Genomic DNA, 18,651 nt, shown 5'->3' on the forward strand with positions numbered 1-18,651 from the left:
TCTTCATAACCCCAACCTCTAAATTCTCAGAAAGCTGGAGACAAACGTCATCATTTCACTATCATGCCCTCCAATAGAGCAGCAATTCTAACACTGGATACACATTAAAGTCACTTGGAGAGCCTTTACAAAATTACTGATGGCAGGGCTCCAACCCCAGAGATCCCAATTTAATTGGTCTTCAGTGGAGTCCAGATATTTGTATTTTTTATAAAGCTTTCCAGGTGACTCTAAAGTACAGCCGGGGTTAAGAACCAGCGCTACAGATGTATTACCTATTTACAGAACTGGGGGAAATTCTCTTAGTTCTTAAAATATCTTGCAACTATAATCAGTAGAAATTCAATATAATCAGTAGAAACTTAATAATATGATAAATTCCCAACAGCAAATTCTTGTCCCTTGGGCTTTATATCCTTAGTTACACCTAGAAATTTGCCTAATACATAGTAGATGTTCAATAAATATTTATTAAATGAAAGCATGAAAACTGAGATTCAGTCTTAAAGATCATATGTTTCTGAGAATTTATTCATTTTTTCTAGGTTATCCTATTTTTTGGCATATAATGGTTCATAATAGTCTCTATCACCCTTTTAATTTCTGAAGCATCCATTGTAATATCTCCTCTTTCATTTCTGATTTTATTTATTTGCAGCTTCTCCCTTTTTTTCCCCTCAGTCTGGCTAAGGTTTTGTCAATTTCATCTTTTCAAAAAACAAACTCTCAGTTTAGTTGATCTTTTCGATTGTTTTTCTATTCTCTATTTGATTTATTTTTGCCCTAGTTGTTATTATTTCTTTCCTCTGCTAACTGTGGGCTTAGTTTGTTCTCCTTTTTCTAGTTCAGGCCAATAACAAACAAAAAATATTGAAGTGGTAATCTAAAACTTCCTGACAAAGAAAAGCCCAGGACCAGATGGCTTCACAGGTGAATTCTATCAAATATTTTAAAAATAATTAACGCCAATCTTTCTTAAACTCTTCCAAAAAAACAGAAGAGGGAATACTTTCAAACTCAGAACCTGAACAAGAAAAACAAAGCTGGAGGCATCACATTTCCTGATTTCAAACTATATTACAAAGTTATAGTAATCAATATACTATGTTACTGGGACAGAAGCAGGCATATAGACCAATGGAACAGAATAAAGAGCCTGGAAATATACCTGTGCTTATACAGTCAACTAATATTTGACAAGGTGCCAAGAACACACAATGGTGAAAAGATAGTCTCTTCAATAAACGGTATTAGGAAAACTGGATAGCCACATGCAGAAGAATTAAACTGTACCCTTATCTCGCACCAAGTACCAAAAATTAACTCAAAATAGATGAAAGACTTAAATGTAAGTCTTTAAACTGTAAAACTACTAGAAGAAAACATAGGAGAAAAGCGCCTTGACACTGGTCTTAGCAACAATTCTTTGGTCATGACAGCAAAAGCACAGGCAACTAAGACAAAATTTGACAAGTGAAGTTGCATCAAGCTAAAAAGCTTCTGTACAGCAAAGGAAACAATCAACAGTGAAAAGCCAACCTACCTAGTAGAAGAAAATATTTGCAAACCATATGTCTGACAAGGGGTTAATATCCAAAATATAGTTTTTAAAAACTCATATAACTCAAGAGTAAAAAAAAAAAATCCCAAATAACCCAATTTTAAAAATGGCCAGAGGACCTGGATAGACATTTCTCAAAAAAACACATACAAGGGGCCAAAAGATACATGAAAAGATCTTCACCATCACTACCATCAGGGAAATGCAAATCAAAACCACAAGGAGATATCCCTCACATCTGTTAGAATGGTTATCATCAAAAAGATAAGTGGGAGAGGATGTAGAGAAAAGGGAGCCTTATGCACTGGTGACGGAAACGTAAATTGGTAAAGGCATTATGAAAAGCAGTATGGGGATTCCTCAAAAAATTAAAACTAACTAGTATATGACACAGCAATTTCACTACTGGGTATATACCCAAAGGAAATGAAATCTGGGTCTCGAATAGGTATATACCTGTGTTCACTGTAGCATCATTCATAACATAGCCAAGATATGAAAACAACTTAAAGGTCCCTTGATGAATGAATGGATAAGGAAAATGTGGTATGTACATACAATGGGGTATTATTTAGTCTTAACAAAATGGGAATCCTGCCATTTGTGACAACATAGATGAACCTGAAGGACATCATGCTGAGTGAAATAAGCCAGACACAGAGAGACAAATACTGAATTACCTTGCTTACATGTGGGATCTAAAATAGTAAAACTCATAGAAGCAGAGAGCAGAACAGTGGTTGCCAGGTGCAGAGGAGAGGGCGGAAATGAGGAGATGTTGGTCAAAGGGGACAATGTTTCAGTTATGCAAGATGAATGAGTTCTGAAGACCTAAAGTACAGCATGGTAATGACAGTTAACAATGCTGTATTGCATACTTGAAATTTGCTAAGAACATAGATCTTAAATCTTCTCAACACACACACACACACACACACTAACTATGGAGATGGGACGGATATGTTACTTAGCTTGATTGTGGTGATCTTTTCACAATGTATACGTTTATCAAAACATCAAGTTGTACACCTTGAATATATATTATTTTTACATGTCAAAGATACCTCAATAAAGTAGTTTAAAAAAAAGAAAACTGAGTAGAAATAAAAAACTTCAGAAAAGCTACTGAACAAACCAAAGAAGGAATTTTTAAATAAGCAGAAAAAGACGGCCAAGAGTTATAGATTCCCAATATGGCTAGTAAAGGTTATGGACACTAAACACATTTCCACCATCTTTTATTTCAACAAACAGGTTTATGGGACAAACCAGGCCATAAATTGGTCCCAAACATTCAGTCATTGGCCTTAGTGTATTTTCCTCCTGAAAGAACATCAGATCTTGGAACAAAACATCCCTCTAAGATATATGACCTGGAATATTAGAAGTCCTGGTAATACATTTGGAATAGGCTTTGACCCAAAAAGTTAAATGAAGGCAACTGCAAACTCTTAAACATATATCCAAAAATGTGAAATCTCCTCTAACACAATGAAAAGATTACCTCATATAAATGACATGACTAGTCGGACTCATTCCGAACTTGTATATCTTTCTGTTAAGCAAACCTCAAACATTTCCAAGGAAAACAAGGCTGATAACACAACATTTGATGAAGAATAACAGATAAATCTTGCTTTGGGGCTCACTTGTGCTGGAAGTCCTAAAACCTCTTAAGTCTTGTGAACCTTAATTGGATGTTATGACAGAGATGAGGTGACTTTAAAAGAAAAAACATCTGTTTAAGAAGCCAAATCTTAACATTAAAATTTTCCTTTTGGTATTTATTATTATACACCAAATCTTAAAATATTTCTTTCAGTATTTATTGTTATGCAGTGTATAAATTATTTGCTAACTAAAGCTTATATTCATGTAAGTATCAATATTATTATGGGAGAAAAATTGTATTTGCAATTAAAAAAAAATCTGAGGAGTTAGCTTATTTTCCCTTAGCACAATTATTATGAAATGACAAGTTTGAATAATCTCCCCCATTCCTGTGAGATAACCTTCCTTGGGATATTTATTTTAATTTTTTTGCACTTATATTGATAACATTCTGGCAGCCACATCCCTTTGGAATAATATCACAATCTTAACTTTTTTAGGCACCTCTATAGTGTGATGATTTTTATCTCTTGTTCATCTAATAATTTTGTTCAACTCAAAAAATTTTTACTCAACTCAAGAATTCAATTCAAAATTTATTAACTTTTTACAATGTTTTCATCCTTTATACGTTTGCCTCTTTTTTTTTGTTATTTGGATATCTATGAAGTCAACAAGTATTTCATTTAATCAGTTGGGATTTAACAAAATATTCGTACTGTTAATGTATTAAATACCTATTGTATTAATTTATTAATCCATAGTATTAATTAGTCTGGAGATTAATCTGGCATTTCAGAAAGTGAAAAAAGGTCATAAAAGACCTTTAAATCTTCTTCAGCCACCAATGCAAAGGCTGACACTACACTTAAGAGTATCAGCTGACTCACTGCTATCTTTTTTTTTTCCTAAAAGATATCTGCACCACCATGTTCAGTGCAGCATTATTATTTTTTTAAACATCTTTATTGGAGTATCATTGCTGTACAATGTTGTGTTAATTTCTGCTGTATAACAAAGTGAATCAGCTATACATATATCCCCATATCTCCTCCCTCTCGCGTCTCCCTCCCACCCTCCCTATCCCACACCTCTAGGTGGTCACAAAGCACAGAGCTGATCTCCCTGTGCTACGCGGCTGCTTCCCACTAGCTATCTATTTTACATTTGATAGTATATATAAGTCCATGCCACTCTCTCACTTCGTCCCAGCTTATTCGTCCTCCTCCCTGTGTCCTCAAGTCCATTCTCTACGTCTGCATCTTTATTCCTGTCCTGCCCCTCGGTTCTTCAGAACCATTTTCTTTTATTTTAGATTCCATATATATGTGTTAGCATACGGTATTTGTTTTTCTCTTTTTGACTTACTTCACTCTGTATGACAGACTCTAGGTCCATCCACCTCACTACAAATAACTCAATTTCGTTTCTTTTTATGTCTGAGTAAATGAGCTGCAGTTTACACCTTTGACCTTGATCTTGGCACAGACCTGATATAGGGGTACATGTGATGTTAGACACATTATTCTTAAGTGCCTTACGCATCTGGAACTCCTTTCAGGCAAAAAGCTAAATGACCTGGCTGAAGACAAACCTAGAGCTCTCAGAGACACATCTTTAGTATCAAATTTTTTAAAAATATGCTTAAGTCATTTAGGTTGCAGAAGGATCATTTCCACTAAACAACACCATACGAGGTCAACCAGACAAATGAATTTGCTAAAAGTATGATTTCAGAATATTTAGTGGGCGAGGTGGAAAACTGGAGAGAGAAGAAGCAGCTTCTCAAGGTAGTTGGTACATTGTTTAATTCATGTGTAATAAAACAAAGGACCATCATAAAGTACAAGTAGGTAGAGTCTGTTTTTTAATTAAAAAAAATAAAAGCAGACATTATATACCACTTGGTGATTAGCAACAATTGCATTATCAGAGTTACTCAATGAAACCTAATGGAATCTTACAGAAATTATCAAAAGTTGTAGAAAAAATTTTATACAGTGCCTTCCTTTATTGCTCAAATCAAATTTGCAGCAAAAGGCAATAATCAATGTTGCAATATCAGAAATCAGGAAAATCAAGCACTGCTTACTTCCTGTGAGCCTAGAAAAAAGACAGGGGAGAAACCAAGGAAAGGATTCTGCTCAGTGTCTCCCTGGGTCAGGGCTGTTTTCCCAGCACTAAGTACTGCCAGTTGAGAATGAAGGATTTTATATTTAATGCTTGTTTATATTTTCACTGTGCTTTGCCTCTACTGATTTTTTTTTTTCCCCAAAAGATCACTCAGAGAAGATGTTCTATACTCAGGGGATTAACCAAGCCTTCTCCAAGCTCCCAATCCATCAGGGAACATACTTAACTCCAGAAGTTGAGCCACTGTCATCTATTCCATAAAATCTGACTATTTTAGCTTCCATTACAGTTCTATCATATTGGGAATAGAATTATTATCTGATATCAGACCTAAATGTGGCCTGTGAGATCACCAGGGCTAGAAAATAGGCCTGGCAGGTTAACTCGGCAGGTGGATGGGAGTTACTTGGGCTGAATTGGAATGCTGACCATTACATTACAACACACATTCTAGTTACCAGCTGGGCCTCTAAAGACATATACATTCATAACCTCTGACCTTTCCCAAGAGTTATAAGGTGACTAAATTGAATTTGGATGCCTAAATATGGAGTGGAGAGATGAGAGAAAACTTACTAAGTCCATTAACCATTAGAAATGAATTGCCACAGAAGACCATCCATGGTAGATTGCCAAAATGGTCCCAATTCTTTACCTGCCCTACATCGCATGGCTTTCCTTGTAACATTTTTGCTCTTGCACATTGACTTTGGACTTGGCTAGCTAACTTACTTTGGTCAATGTACATCTTTTAAAAAAATTATGACAGGACTATTTATCTGCTCCCGACATATATTTTGACACCATTCTTCAACAGGGCTTGTGTTGTGAAGTGACTTTATGCTGAACTGTACTGATTCCGGTTCTCTTGAGAAAAACAACACATAGGTTGATTCAGCTGTGCAGTCACTTCTTTTATTATTTCTTTATGTTCTTACCAGATCTGAAAATGCCATCTGTTTGAAGATTTTTTTCTTTTTCTTCAAATCCCTAAAGAATAGGTGGTCCACTTCTCTCCCCATTCTTTTTTTACTTCCTATCCACACCAGTATGAGTTTACTGAATGTGTTTTTTCAATATTTGAGAGTCAAATAGAGACATATATACATTCATAATTTTAGAATTTACATTCTACTTTTTCAGTTCATTATAAATAGATGACAGCCCTGACCCAAGTAGATGACACTGATACCTCCCATAGTATCTTAATAAAATCCTAACGACTGGAGCCTTAATTTACTAGGTGACAAAAATGGTAGTTTTGAATATCACAGGACATCAATATTTGATGATTTTCCAGACGACAGACTTTCACTTGTGGTTTTAATTCATTCCTGAGGTTGTTTCTCACTCAGTACAAGGTTTTCACATCACTGAGCCAATGTGAAAGTTCCCATACATTTCTTACCAGCTTTGTGAGACACATGTTTTGGTTCATCCCTACAGAATATTCAAGCATGCTTACTTGGGCAAACTACATAATAGGAACATTCCAAATTTGTACCTTTTGGCTTTACTGATGTGTGTTTATTATCAGTTATGGCCCAAAGTGCTATCACCATGTAGCATCATGTAGTACAGATTTAGGAAGTTTTTGATACTCATGATTAAGAGAACAGGTGAATCATTACGATGAAAGGTCTATTCTTTCTTATCGGTTCACAGATCTGGTTTGATATGAAGCTGGCCTCCAATGAAGACAGACAAACTCGCTAGTGGATTCAACCAACAGACTGATCTTCAGTGTAGACCCAAACACCAGAATGGCTAAATACCAGAATTGATCTGGGATCTTTCAAGATATGCGCATTGGCCATTTTCCCCCTGGGTATGTTATTTCCACTGGGGCCTCTCTGGAACCAAAACGATATCTAGTTATCAATGGATTCAGTGAGGAAACATCTATTGAGCTCTTAATATCTCTCAGACCCTGTGCAGACCTGGGGGATACAGAAAAAAGTAAGACCTGGACCCTGATTTCAAGAAATTCTCACTCTTATTAGAATAAGTTGACATTTTCCTGAAACTGTATCTCACCACTTTCTGCTGTTCATGTAAAGTCTAGAAGAATCAGCAGATGAATAATCTTTCCTTCTTCTGTTTCATGTTTTATTTATAATATATAGTAATTTTGATCAAACCTCTTCCTTGCCACATACAACACTTTTCACTGTTGAATAAAATCTTTCATTAAAAAAATATTACCATAGTACTTTGTATTTTATAGTTTGGAGAAAAATCTAGTCATAAACCACACAGTTCAAGAAGCACTTTTGAATTATTATTATTACTCTAAGTAAAGACTTTCCATTCTAACACCTCCAGCCTTTTCCTTTCAGCTTAGGAGCTGTTAGCCACTCTCACTTCCCTTTTCATCATCTCTCCCAGTGTTCATGCCCCAATTTCCACTGCAGTTTCTATTCTTCCAAATCTCGTAATATGTAAAACTCATCATTCAGGAAACTGAATGACCTTGGGGAACTTCTGGTCATTATAACATCTAAAGAAACCAAATCAATATATCCTTCATTTGCAAACTACTTGGTAACACTGGAATCCAACATAATATGCTATTAATGTTAACGTTAATATTTTTGTTATTATTGTCACCATATGGAGCTATAGATGCTAGATCCATTTCTAATAATAAATAATAATAAATAATCCATTTCTAATAATAAATTTTCCTTCCAGTTCTAACATGAAAACAGATAAGAAAATTTGCTTGGTGAATGAGATAAATTCTATATTGCTTATCATATAAGAATATCTAAATACTTAGCTGGAGATGGTCATATTTAATGCTTTGCACCTTCCTTTCATTCCTTCATCTGGATTTGTGTGCAACAAACTGCTCTGCATTTCTCCAAAAGTATGCCTCCAACCTGCTCCCTCGGGGCCTTGCAAAAGCTCCAGGTTGTGGGTTCAGGACTTACTTGCTGCTGAGGCAGCGCCTCAGCGAGTAGGAGGCCCCTCCACCGCAGGTGCGTGAGCACTCACTCCACGGGCCCCAGGCGTCCCACAGGCCGTCCCGGTCCTCCTCAGAGCGTGCGGTCCTGGAGCTCTGTGAGGAACGAGAGGATGGTCAGTATGAGTCCTCAGTGAACGGGGAAATGTGCGCCCTACAGCGTGGGTCGTCTGTGTGTCTGTACATGCTGGCCTTGCTGAGGATGAAGATGGGCTCAGATTCTCAGATTCTTTCCAATTTAATACTGTGCATATGTTTAGGGAGAGGGATATTTGAGTTCAAGGACCCTGGGCTGTGACTGAAAAGGGCAAGGGACTGCATTTATGGGAGTGAACAGAAAAAGGTGGCCAGAAATAAGAATCTGGGTCAGAGGAAGATAGATTGCACTGAAGTCACAGTTTTGCCCAGGGTTCATGAGTCTACTCTTTTGTTGCTTTGTGAAGAGAGAAGCTGCACTCAGAGATGTTTCTGCTCTGAGAAGACTGACATATGCATACCAGCACTGCTTTCCAAAATTTAACGTTTTATACAACTGACTTTTCTTTAAATGAAGCAGCATCATTCCTAGTTTTCAGTTGTGTTAATGAGAATAATTGCATGAAGTAACTTCAGTAATGCAAGGATTGGCTCCAGACAGACAGATTTGCTTGTTATTGACAGACTCCCTAGTGAAATCTGCATTTACTGTAAGGAAAATTGTTATGTGTAGGTCTCCATGTAGTGCTTCACATTTCTTAGAAGAGTTAAAGAGAAAATTTGTGCCAGTTACATAATAGAATAATAATAATAGTTAATAGAACAGATTCTGAAGTTAGAAACTGCCTGGGTGGGCTTCCCTGTTGGTGCAGTGGTTGAGAGTCCGCCCGCCGATGCAGGGGATGCGGGTCCATGTCCTGGTCCGGGAAGATCCCACATGCCGTGGAGCAGCTAGGCCCGTGAGCCATGGCCACTGGGCCTGCACATCCGGAGCCTGTGCTCCGCAACGGGAGAGGCCACAACAGTGAGAGGCCCGCGTACCGCAAAAAAAAGAAACTGCCTGGGTTTGGATATGGATTGTTTTTTAAGTAATTATATGTCCTTGTACAAGTAACTTACCACCTCTTTACACTTCAATTTCCCTTTCTACAAGATGGGGATAATATTATAACCATGACACTACATCCACGTGTGTGTGTGCACACACACTGTAGAAAGACTAGTTATACAAACTAAACTTAGGACTAGTTTCAGAGTAAATCACAAATAAATATTACCTATAATTATTATGTTATTATAAATGGAGAATGTGTCACATATGTACGTTCACAGTTGTATTAGTCTGCTCATGTTGCCGTAACAAAATACCAGCCTGGGTGTTTTAAACAATAAAAATTAATTTTTCCACAGTTCTGGAGTCAAAGTCCGAGACCAGGATGCCAGCATGGTTGGCTCCCAGTGAAGACTTTCCCTTTGGGTTGCAGATGGCTTCTTTGTCACTATGTGGTCACATGACATCCACTTTATGTGAGTAAGAGAGGGAGAGCAAGCTCACTGGTGTCTCTTGTTAGAAGGGCACTAATCTCATCATAAGGGCCCCACCCTCACCACCTCATCTAACCCTAATTATCTCCTAAAGGCTCCATCTTCAAATAACATCACATTGGGCAGGAGGGCTTCAACATATGAATTTGGGGGGGATATAACTCAGCCCATGGCAAGAGTTCTACAAGTAGCTAGTGTAAACTGTGGCCAAGTTACTTTACTGAATAAACCAAGTGACACCCGTATAGTAAAGGTGGTATCGCTCCATGTCAATAACATACACATGACAAATGTTAAAATTTCAAAACTATTTATATTTGGAAAAAGCAAACTGTAAAGAAAATGTGCATGATAGGCAGTATGACGGTTCATCTTCAGTTTTTTCTCTAAGGAGAGAGCATAGGCAGTGTATAATACTGGAAGAGCATGGAATACAGAGGCGACAGGAGGGTAACCTCTTATAAAGCATTGTGAGAACTTGAGACGATGCAAGTAAAATGACCAGCATATAGTAGGCTCCATAAATGGTAGCTCTTAAAGACTTTCTCATGCCCTATCTAGTTATACTCAAGGCTATATCATCCAATTAGGAGGAGCTCCTGAAAAAGAAAAGCACATTGTTTCACCCCTAGAAAACTATTTATTTTGCAGTATGGGATTCTTTATAAAGATGTTGCTATGGGGCTCATCTGTCAAATTGACTACTCCTTGGAACTTTTACTGCCGGTATAAATGGAGCCACAAACCTGGCTTTAGAGTATTATATCAAGGATTGTCTAGCTGGTGCATGCTATATTTAGAGTCCTAAATCATTTGAAATGAGCAGTGGGATAGATAGTGGTTAGAAGTAGGGACTACAGACGTACTCAGCCTGGAGTGGAATATTGGCTCCAGAGCCTCCCAGCTGTGATGTTCTCGTGCTTCACTTTTCTTATCATAGAATGGAGATAATAAAACTATCTACATCACTGAGACATTGTGAGGATTAAAATATTTAATACATAAAAAGCACATAAGACAGAAATAATCCAAATGTCCGGGGGGGGGATGAATGGATAAACAAAATATGCTATGGTCATACAATGGAATATTATTCAGCCTTAAAAAGAAAGGAAATTCTGACACATGCTACAACATGGGTAAACCGAGGACATTATGCTAAGTGAAGTAAGCTAGATACAAAAGGATGAATATTATATGATTTCACTTACAGGAGGTACCTAGAGTAGTCAAATTCATAAAGACAGAAAGTCAAATGGTTGCTAGGGGTTGGGGGGAGGGGGGAATGGGGAGTTATTGTTTAATGGATACAGAATTTGAATTTGGTAAGAAGAAAATAATTCTGGAGATCGATGGTGGTGATGGCCGCATAACAATGTGAACGTATTTACTGCCACTGAACTGTACACTTAAAAATGAGTAAGACAGTATATTTTATGTTATATATACTATGCCACAATAAAAACAAATACATATGCACATTTTATAAAGCTCATAGGGCCTAAATAATAAATACTATGTAAGCATTTGAAGCTATTATTAACATTATTATTTAATATTACTTATTAACATCATGGGTAGCAGTGCTTTTTTTTTTTCTGCTGAGCTTAGTTGAAACACTGTACTATGTAAGGTTCATCTTTCTTAAAACCCTGACTTTCCCACAGCAGAACCTTCCAGTCTCCTGCCACAGGACACTGACCTGGTGATATGACCTGCCAGGAGCTTGAGGTTCCTATAAAATGCAGCATTGAATAGGAAACAGAAACACATTGGTTACCCCCAAACTTGTCCTTTCTAAAGGAAGTATTTACTGAGCTCCAAAGCCTGGTTTTTAGGGTTAATAAAGCCAATCTCTAATCACAGCAATACGGGGTATTCTGTTTCCAAGCTTAAGAGGCTAGTGAGGGAGGAAAGACCCTTTGCCATTTAAATATACATACCGAGTCTCTTGCTCACCCAGTAAATTCATTCCTCAGATTTTTAAAAAGTTTATTGTGCACCTCCTGGCTCCCGTTTTGTTTGCTCTGTGTGACTGTGACTGGAAGATGGTTCTGTTGAGAGAGTATTTGCCTGATGCGGTAATTATTTCCGTGACACACATGCATTGTACAATGCAATTTCCCTTATTCTATTAAAATTCAATCTGACTGAGATGAAAACCAGCAACACAAATGCTAGCCTGCATGAAGTAATTAAACTAAGCAAGATGAGTGATTACAAATTATGATACTATCCAATTACTACAACAGAAAAAAAAATTCCACATGCGGCATTCACATGTGAACTCTACTTCCATGTGAGGTAAGAACACCAGAATGCCAAATCCTGCAGCAGTTTCTCTCTGGCAGCTCTCTGGATATTTAGGAAATAATGTATGGCTGTGATTTGGTTCTTCTAGAGAAGCAAATTGTTTGAAACTCTGTGCTAAAGTTGCTTGATATTTTTCATGTGCCATGTCTGGAGAGGCACTAAAATGGCTCTAAGGTGAGGGTTCACTGACTAAACATCTTACCTCATCACCAGTTACAAGTTTCCACACAACTAGACATACTAGGTGCCCACATTTCTCTGAAGGGCATTGCACACTAGCCCAGAAGGAAGTCATGGACCTATTCCTTAAACTGGAACGAACTCCGACTTTTCTTTTAACCAGCAGAATAAACATAATTCATTTCAACTGAATTCATGTTTAATGTTAGAGAAAGTAATTTTCCTCCTCTTTAACTGTGCCAGATTTTTTACATCTATAACCAGAAATGACATTTCAGCAATGCCTTGCAGGTCATTTAAGACATAGAAGCATTTGCTTATTACAGTTGTTAAGAGGGCCTTCATTATAAATAACTTTCATACTTAGTCCAGGTGGGACTCATGTTTATTACTCTCTTATTGTGGAATGTGCATTCCACTTCACTTCAAAGTAGCATTTTTTAAAAAGTGTAAACTTTGAATTGCATGTAGGAAGAAAAACTGAAGCAGAAGAAAACAGGAATAGATAATGAGTTGCCTAGAGGCAATGCTGATTGCTTCTGAAACCAAAATTCTAAGCTTTCCCATTACATCCCCACCAATGTTTCTTGATTTGATTCCCATCACATAAACCTAATATTTTAATGTCAACATCTCAGAAACAAGGTCATGAATGTTATAAAAACACAGTGATCAAGAGATTATTCCTGACCACTGCTAGAAATTTCAGCAACAGTGTCAGGTGAGATGATGGTCTTTAGCTACTAATTGACAGAGGACAGAAGTGCAACCGTTAAATTCTGTTTGTAAGGCAGGATTCCACCAATAGGAGGTTTATCAGAAAAGGTCAAAACTGCATCTAATATTGAACTTGAGGGGAAAGCCCATTTGAAATTTCCTTCTTAGTATAGCACTTATGTTTTTCTATAGTCACTGGCTGGGTTAGAATGGATAACTGGCACCTCTTCTGAGTTGACATTTCGGAAATCTAGCGAACACTGAGAGGAGAAAGGCCTGAGTCTTGGTTCTACAATCCTACGAAAATCAAATACTTCCCATGAGTTATTCAATTTAGAAAAAGTCTAGCTATTTCTAGATCTTTCGTGCCACACGATGACCTTTGAATATAGCACTGATGACGACTCCTAAATCAACTACAGTTGACCCTTTAACACTTGGGGGTGAAGGGTGCTGACCTGCACTCAGTTGAAAATCTAGAGTAACTTATGGCCGGCCCTCTCTACCCGCAGTTCCTCCATATCCACAGGCCATGTAGAGCTGCAGTCTTTACTACTGAAAAAATCTGATATAAGTGGAGCCACGCACTTCAAACCTGAGTTGTTTATGGGTCAACCGTAGTTTCGTTTTAGAAAATTCAGCCATCAACTTCTCAGTTTCCATCCACCCTTGTTCCTGGTCAGTTAAGTGACTCTAAGCCTCAGTCCATGCCAACTGCATGGAATATAGACTGTGGCCGACATCGCTGTATACATCCTAGCAATATTCGAAGATTAGAAGAGCTTCTCTAAATCCATCAACCTCAGAATGGTGTCATTTTCTCGCTATTACTGCTTATCTAAACATGGTTTTCATCTGATCATTTTGTGGTTAATTTCAGAGGCAATTGCAGCAACCAAGTCTCAGGTGAACAGCTTTAAGCCTGACAGCTACAAGTAATTAACACAGAGTAATCACATGGAGCAAGTTTCCCTGCACCTCACAGCCCAATAGACACTTAACCTCAGAATGACCTCCTATGTACTTCCTTAGCCAGAACCCTCTTCCACTGGAACCTGAACAGGTTATCAAAGACTTAGGGAAGATATTGTAGGACAAAGCACAAATTAGCAATAAGAAGACAGAATTATATCTACTCGGAGATACATACACAGAGTATTGGGAAAATATTTTTTCCAAATGTTGTAACAAGAGGTCAAGTTATACAGAACAAAATGAAAACTAAAGTAGGTTCTGAGGAAATGGATGACAGGTTTTTGTAGAATTGAAGTCTTATAGCAAATGAAGTTATCTTATAAGCAAAGTGTTTTTCAGACATCAACAGATCCTCAAAAGTAGGAAAATGGGTAATGGGATGAATGGAAGAGCGGTTCTTACTCTTTCAAAATCAGCAAGGAGGTTTTCCTCTTCTCCCAGACAGACAGCATCTAGCTTAAGCCATCTGGACCTGTGTATGTGACTGTACTAAATGGATGTTACACACCTCGAAATTAAAAAGTGGGGGAGCAACTCCTCCAGTGATGAGAGAACCATTTTTCCTGTGGTGAGCCCATGCAATGTGGAGAAATCTATACACAGGAACATCCCATCTGTGTACCAAGCTTTGGAAACGAATTTGCAGACTTCATTTTTAGCTTCCCTACATCAGGTCCCTATAAATCTTACCTGATCCTTGGCTTCTTTAAGAACTTGGAATATGGGTTCTGCCGCCAACTGTACATGGTAGGAGTTGTGATGCTCTGCTCCTGAGAGCTTACAGACGTTAAGCAGTAACTGGGCTCTTGTAAAAGTCCATTAGCTTTCTGACGTACTTTCTTAAAGAGCAGGGTGTGTGGATGGATACTGAGGCATGCGCCTTCCCAGATATTTGCTGCTGGCTTTGCTGAGGAAATCTGGATCATCTGGTTCTTATCACAGCTGCACTGCTGGGGTATATGATGAGCTGACAGTGACACAGTGCACAGTCTTTCAGAGGCCACTGCGTGAAGCCTGTCCCTTGCTACTGAGGAGAAAAGTCAGTTCTGTAACGGTGGAAAAGCTATCTAGGCCACAGCAGGACTTTTGGGTACCTCTTCTCCTTTTCCTATTGCTGTGTCCATGCACGCACACACAGGTGCCCCTTTCACATTGCTGTAAGGGCACTTAGCTGCGCCTAAACCTAGGAGGTGGGTGGTGAGGGCAAAATGCTGGGATTTATTAAGTACCTGTGTGCCAGGAAGTAGGCTAGAATTTACATGGATGATCATATTTAATCCTCAAGGTGAGCCATGTCAGGTAGGAGAAGTTTTTCCTATTTTACCAATAAGAAAATTGAGGCTCAGAGAGGTTGAACACCTTGCATCAAAGTACAGGAGAAAGAGCACAGGCTTGGTGGTGGGACAGACCTTCCTAGACATATGTTAGTAAACTGGACGAGAACCCTTTGTCAGATCTCTTTGAGCCTGGGTTTCACCATCTGTGAAATGGGGATATTTATGCTTCCTTTCCTAGGGTGATGGTGAAGATTAACTAGGAAATCATATGTAAGGTGCCTAGTGTAGTTTCTAGCACGTTGGTGTTAATTATTTCATCTCTCCACTCAGGTCACAAACATTTGTCCCCCTGCCCCACTCCCCTCTCCCCTTGCCAAATCACACAGCTAGTACCTGGTGGGACCACGTTGGTTTTTGTTTTTGTTTTTTGTTTTTTTTTTTAACATCTTTATTGGAGTACAATTGCTTTAGAGTGTTGTCTTAGTTTCTGCTGTATAACAAAATGAATCAGCTATATGCATACGTATATCCCTATATCCCCTCACTCTTGCATCTCCCTCCCACCCTCCTTATCTCACCCCTCTAGGTGGTCGCAAAGCACCGAGCTAATCTCCCTGTGCCATGCAGCTGCTTCCCACTAGCTATCTATTTTACATTTGGTAGTGTATATACGTCAATGATACTCTCTCACTTCGTCCCAGCTTACACTTACCCCTCCATGTCCTCAAGTCCATTCTCTACGTCTGCATCTTTATTCCTGTCCTGCCCCTAGGTTCATCAGAACCAATTTTTGTTTTGAGATTCCATATATATGTGTTAGCATATGGTATTTGTTTTTCTTTTTCTGACTTACTTCACTCTGTATGACAGACTCTAGGTTCATCCACCTGACTACAAATAACTCAACTTTGTTTCTTTTTATGGCTGAGTAATATTCCATTGTATAAATGTGCCACATCTTCTTTAACCATTCATCTGTCAATGGACACTTAGGTTGCTTCAATGTCCTGGCTATTGTCAATAGGGCTGCAATGAACATTGTGGTACATGACTCTTTTTGAACTATGGTTTTCTCAGGGTATACGCCCAGTAGTGGGATTGCTGGGTCGTATGGTAGTTCTATTTGTAGTTTAAGGAACCTCCATACTGTTCTCCATAGTGGCTGTACCAATTTACATTCCCACCAACAGTGCAAGAGGGTTCCCTTTTCTCCACACCCTTTCCAGCATTTATTGTTTGTAGATTTTTGATGATGGCCATCCAGACTGGTATGAGGTGATGCCTCATTGTAGTTTTCATTTGCATTTCTCTAATGATTAGTGATGTTGAGCAACCTTTCATGAGTTGGTTGGCAATCTGTATATCTTCTTTGGAGAAATGTCTATTTAGGTTTTCTGCCCAGTTTTGGATTGGGTTGTTTTTTTGATATTGAGCTGCATGAGCTGCTTGTAAATTTTGGAGATTAATCCTTTGTCAGTTGCTTCATTTGCAAATATTTTCTCCCATTCTGAGGGTTCTCTTTCTGTCTTGTTTATGGTTTCCTTTGCTGTGCAAAAGCTTCTAAGTTTCACTAGGTCCCATTTATTTTTGTTTTTATTTCCATTACTCTAGGAGGTGGGTCAAAAAGGATCTTGCTGGGCTTCCCTGGTGGCACAGTGGTTGAGAGTCCGCTTGCCGATGCAGGGGACACGGGTTCGTGCCCCGGTCCGGGAAGATCCCACATGCCGCGGAGCGGCTGAGCCCATGAGCCATGGCCGCTGAGCCTCCGCATCCGGAGCCTGTGCTCCGCAACGGGAGAGGCCACAACAGTGAGAGGCCCGTGTAACGCAAAGGAAAAAAAAAAAAGGATCTTGCTGTGATTTATGTCACAGAGTGTTCTGCCTATGTTTTCCTCTAAGAGTTTTATAGTGTCTGGCCTTACATGTAGGTCTTTAATCCATTTTGAGTTTATTTTTGTAAATGGTGTTAGGGAGTGGTCTAACTTCATTATTTTACATGTAGCTGTCCAGTTTTCCCAGCAGCACTTATTAAAGAGGCTGTCTTTTCTCCACTGTATATTCTTGCCTCCTTTATAAAAGATAAGGTGATGGAGTCAAGATGGTGTATGAAGAGGATGTGGAATTCGTGTCTCCCCACAACAAAGGCACCTACCAGGCACCAGTGGGGGACCATGCACAGCTAAGGGGATGGGAGGAACCCCAAGAGACCGGTGATCTCTCCTTTTGGCTTGTTGCCCCCCACCCTTTTTTTTTTCTTTTTTGTTGTGGTTTTATTTTACCTTGTTGCAGTTGTTTTAATTATAGCTTTATTTTTCTAATTTTATTTTTTATTCTTTGATATTGTACTGCTCCTGTTTTCTCTTTCTTTCTTTCTTTTTTTTTTTTTTTATAACCATGAAGATTGTGGAATCTTGGTTCCCAGGCCAGAGGTCAGGCCCCAGCTCCTGTGGTGGGAGCTCTGAGTCCAAACCACTAGACTAACAGAGAACCTCAGACCCCAGGGAATATCAATTGGAGTGAGGCCTCCCAGAGGGCCTCATCTCAGCACCAAGACCCAGCTCTATCCAACTGCCTGCAAACTCCAGGGCTGTACGTCTCAGGCCAAACAACCAGTAAGACAGGAATACAGCACCACCCATCAAAAAAATGAAACATCAAAAAAATGTGTGACAGATGAAGGAGCAAGGAAAAAACCTACAAGACCAAATAAATGAAGACAAAATAGCCAAACTACCAGAAAAAGAATTCAGAGTAATGACAGTAAAGATGATCCAAAATCTCAGAAACAGAATGGAGAAAATACAAGAAACATTTAACAAGGATCTAGAAGAACTAAAGAGCAAACAAACAGTGATGAGCAACACAATTACTGAAATTAAAAATACTCTAGCAGGAATCAATAACAGAATAACTGAGGCAGAAGAACGGATAAGTGAGCTGGAAGGCAAAATGGTGGAAATAACTGCCAAGGAGCAGAATAAAGAAAAAGAATGAAAAGAATTGAGGACAGACTCAGAGACCTCTGGGAGGGCATTAAACTCACCAACATTCGAATTATAGGGGTCCCAGAAGAAGAAGAGAAAAAGAAAGGGTGTGAGAAAATATTTGAAGAGATTATAGTCGAAAACTGCCCTAACATGGGAAAGGAAATAGTCAATCAAGTCCTGGTAGCACAGAGAGTACCATACAGGATAAACCCAAAGAGAAATACGCCAAGACACATATTAATCAAACTATCAAAAATTAAATACAAAGAAAAAAAATTAAAAGCAGCAAGGGAAAAGCAACAAATAACATACAAGGGAATCCCCATAAGGTTAACAGCTGATCTTTCAGCAGAAACTCTGCAAGCCAGAAGGGACTGGCAGGACATATTTAAAGTGATGAAAGAGAAAA

General features: G+C 38.6%; 1 protein-coding gene across 1 annotated transcript in view; it reads right to left on the reverse strand.

Moving 5' to 3' along the window:
• ADAMTSL1 (ADAMTS like 1) overlaps window positions 1-18,651 on the reverse strand; it is a 468,040-nt gene that overhangs the window by 424,289 nt on the left and 25,100 nt on the right. The window contains exon 2 of the mRNA XM_079927992.1: window positions 8,242-8,369. Coding sequence (XP_079784118.1) covers window positions 8,242-8,369 — 128 coding nt within the window. The remainder of the gene's footprint in view (window positions 1-8,241; window positions 8,370-18,651) is intronic.

Source organism: Stenella coeruleoalba, assembly GCF_951394435.1.
Source record: "Stenella coeruleoalba genome assembly, chromosome: 7".
NCBI lineage: Eukaryota > Metazoa > Chordata > Mammalia > Artiodactyla > Delphinidae > Stenella > Stenella coeruleoalba.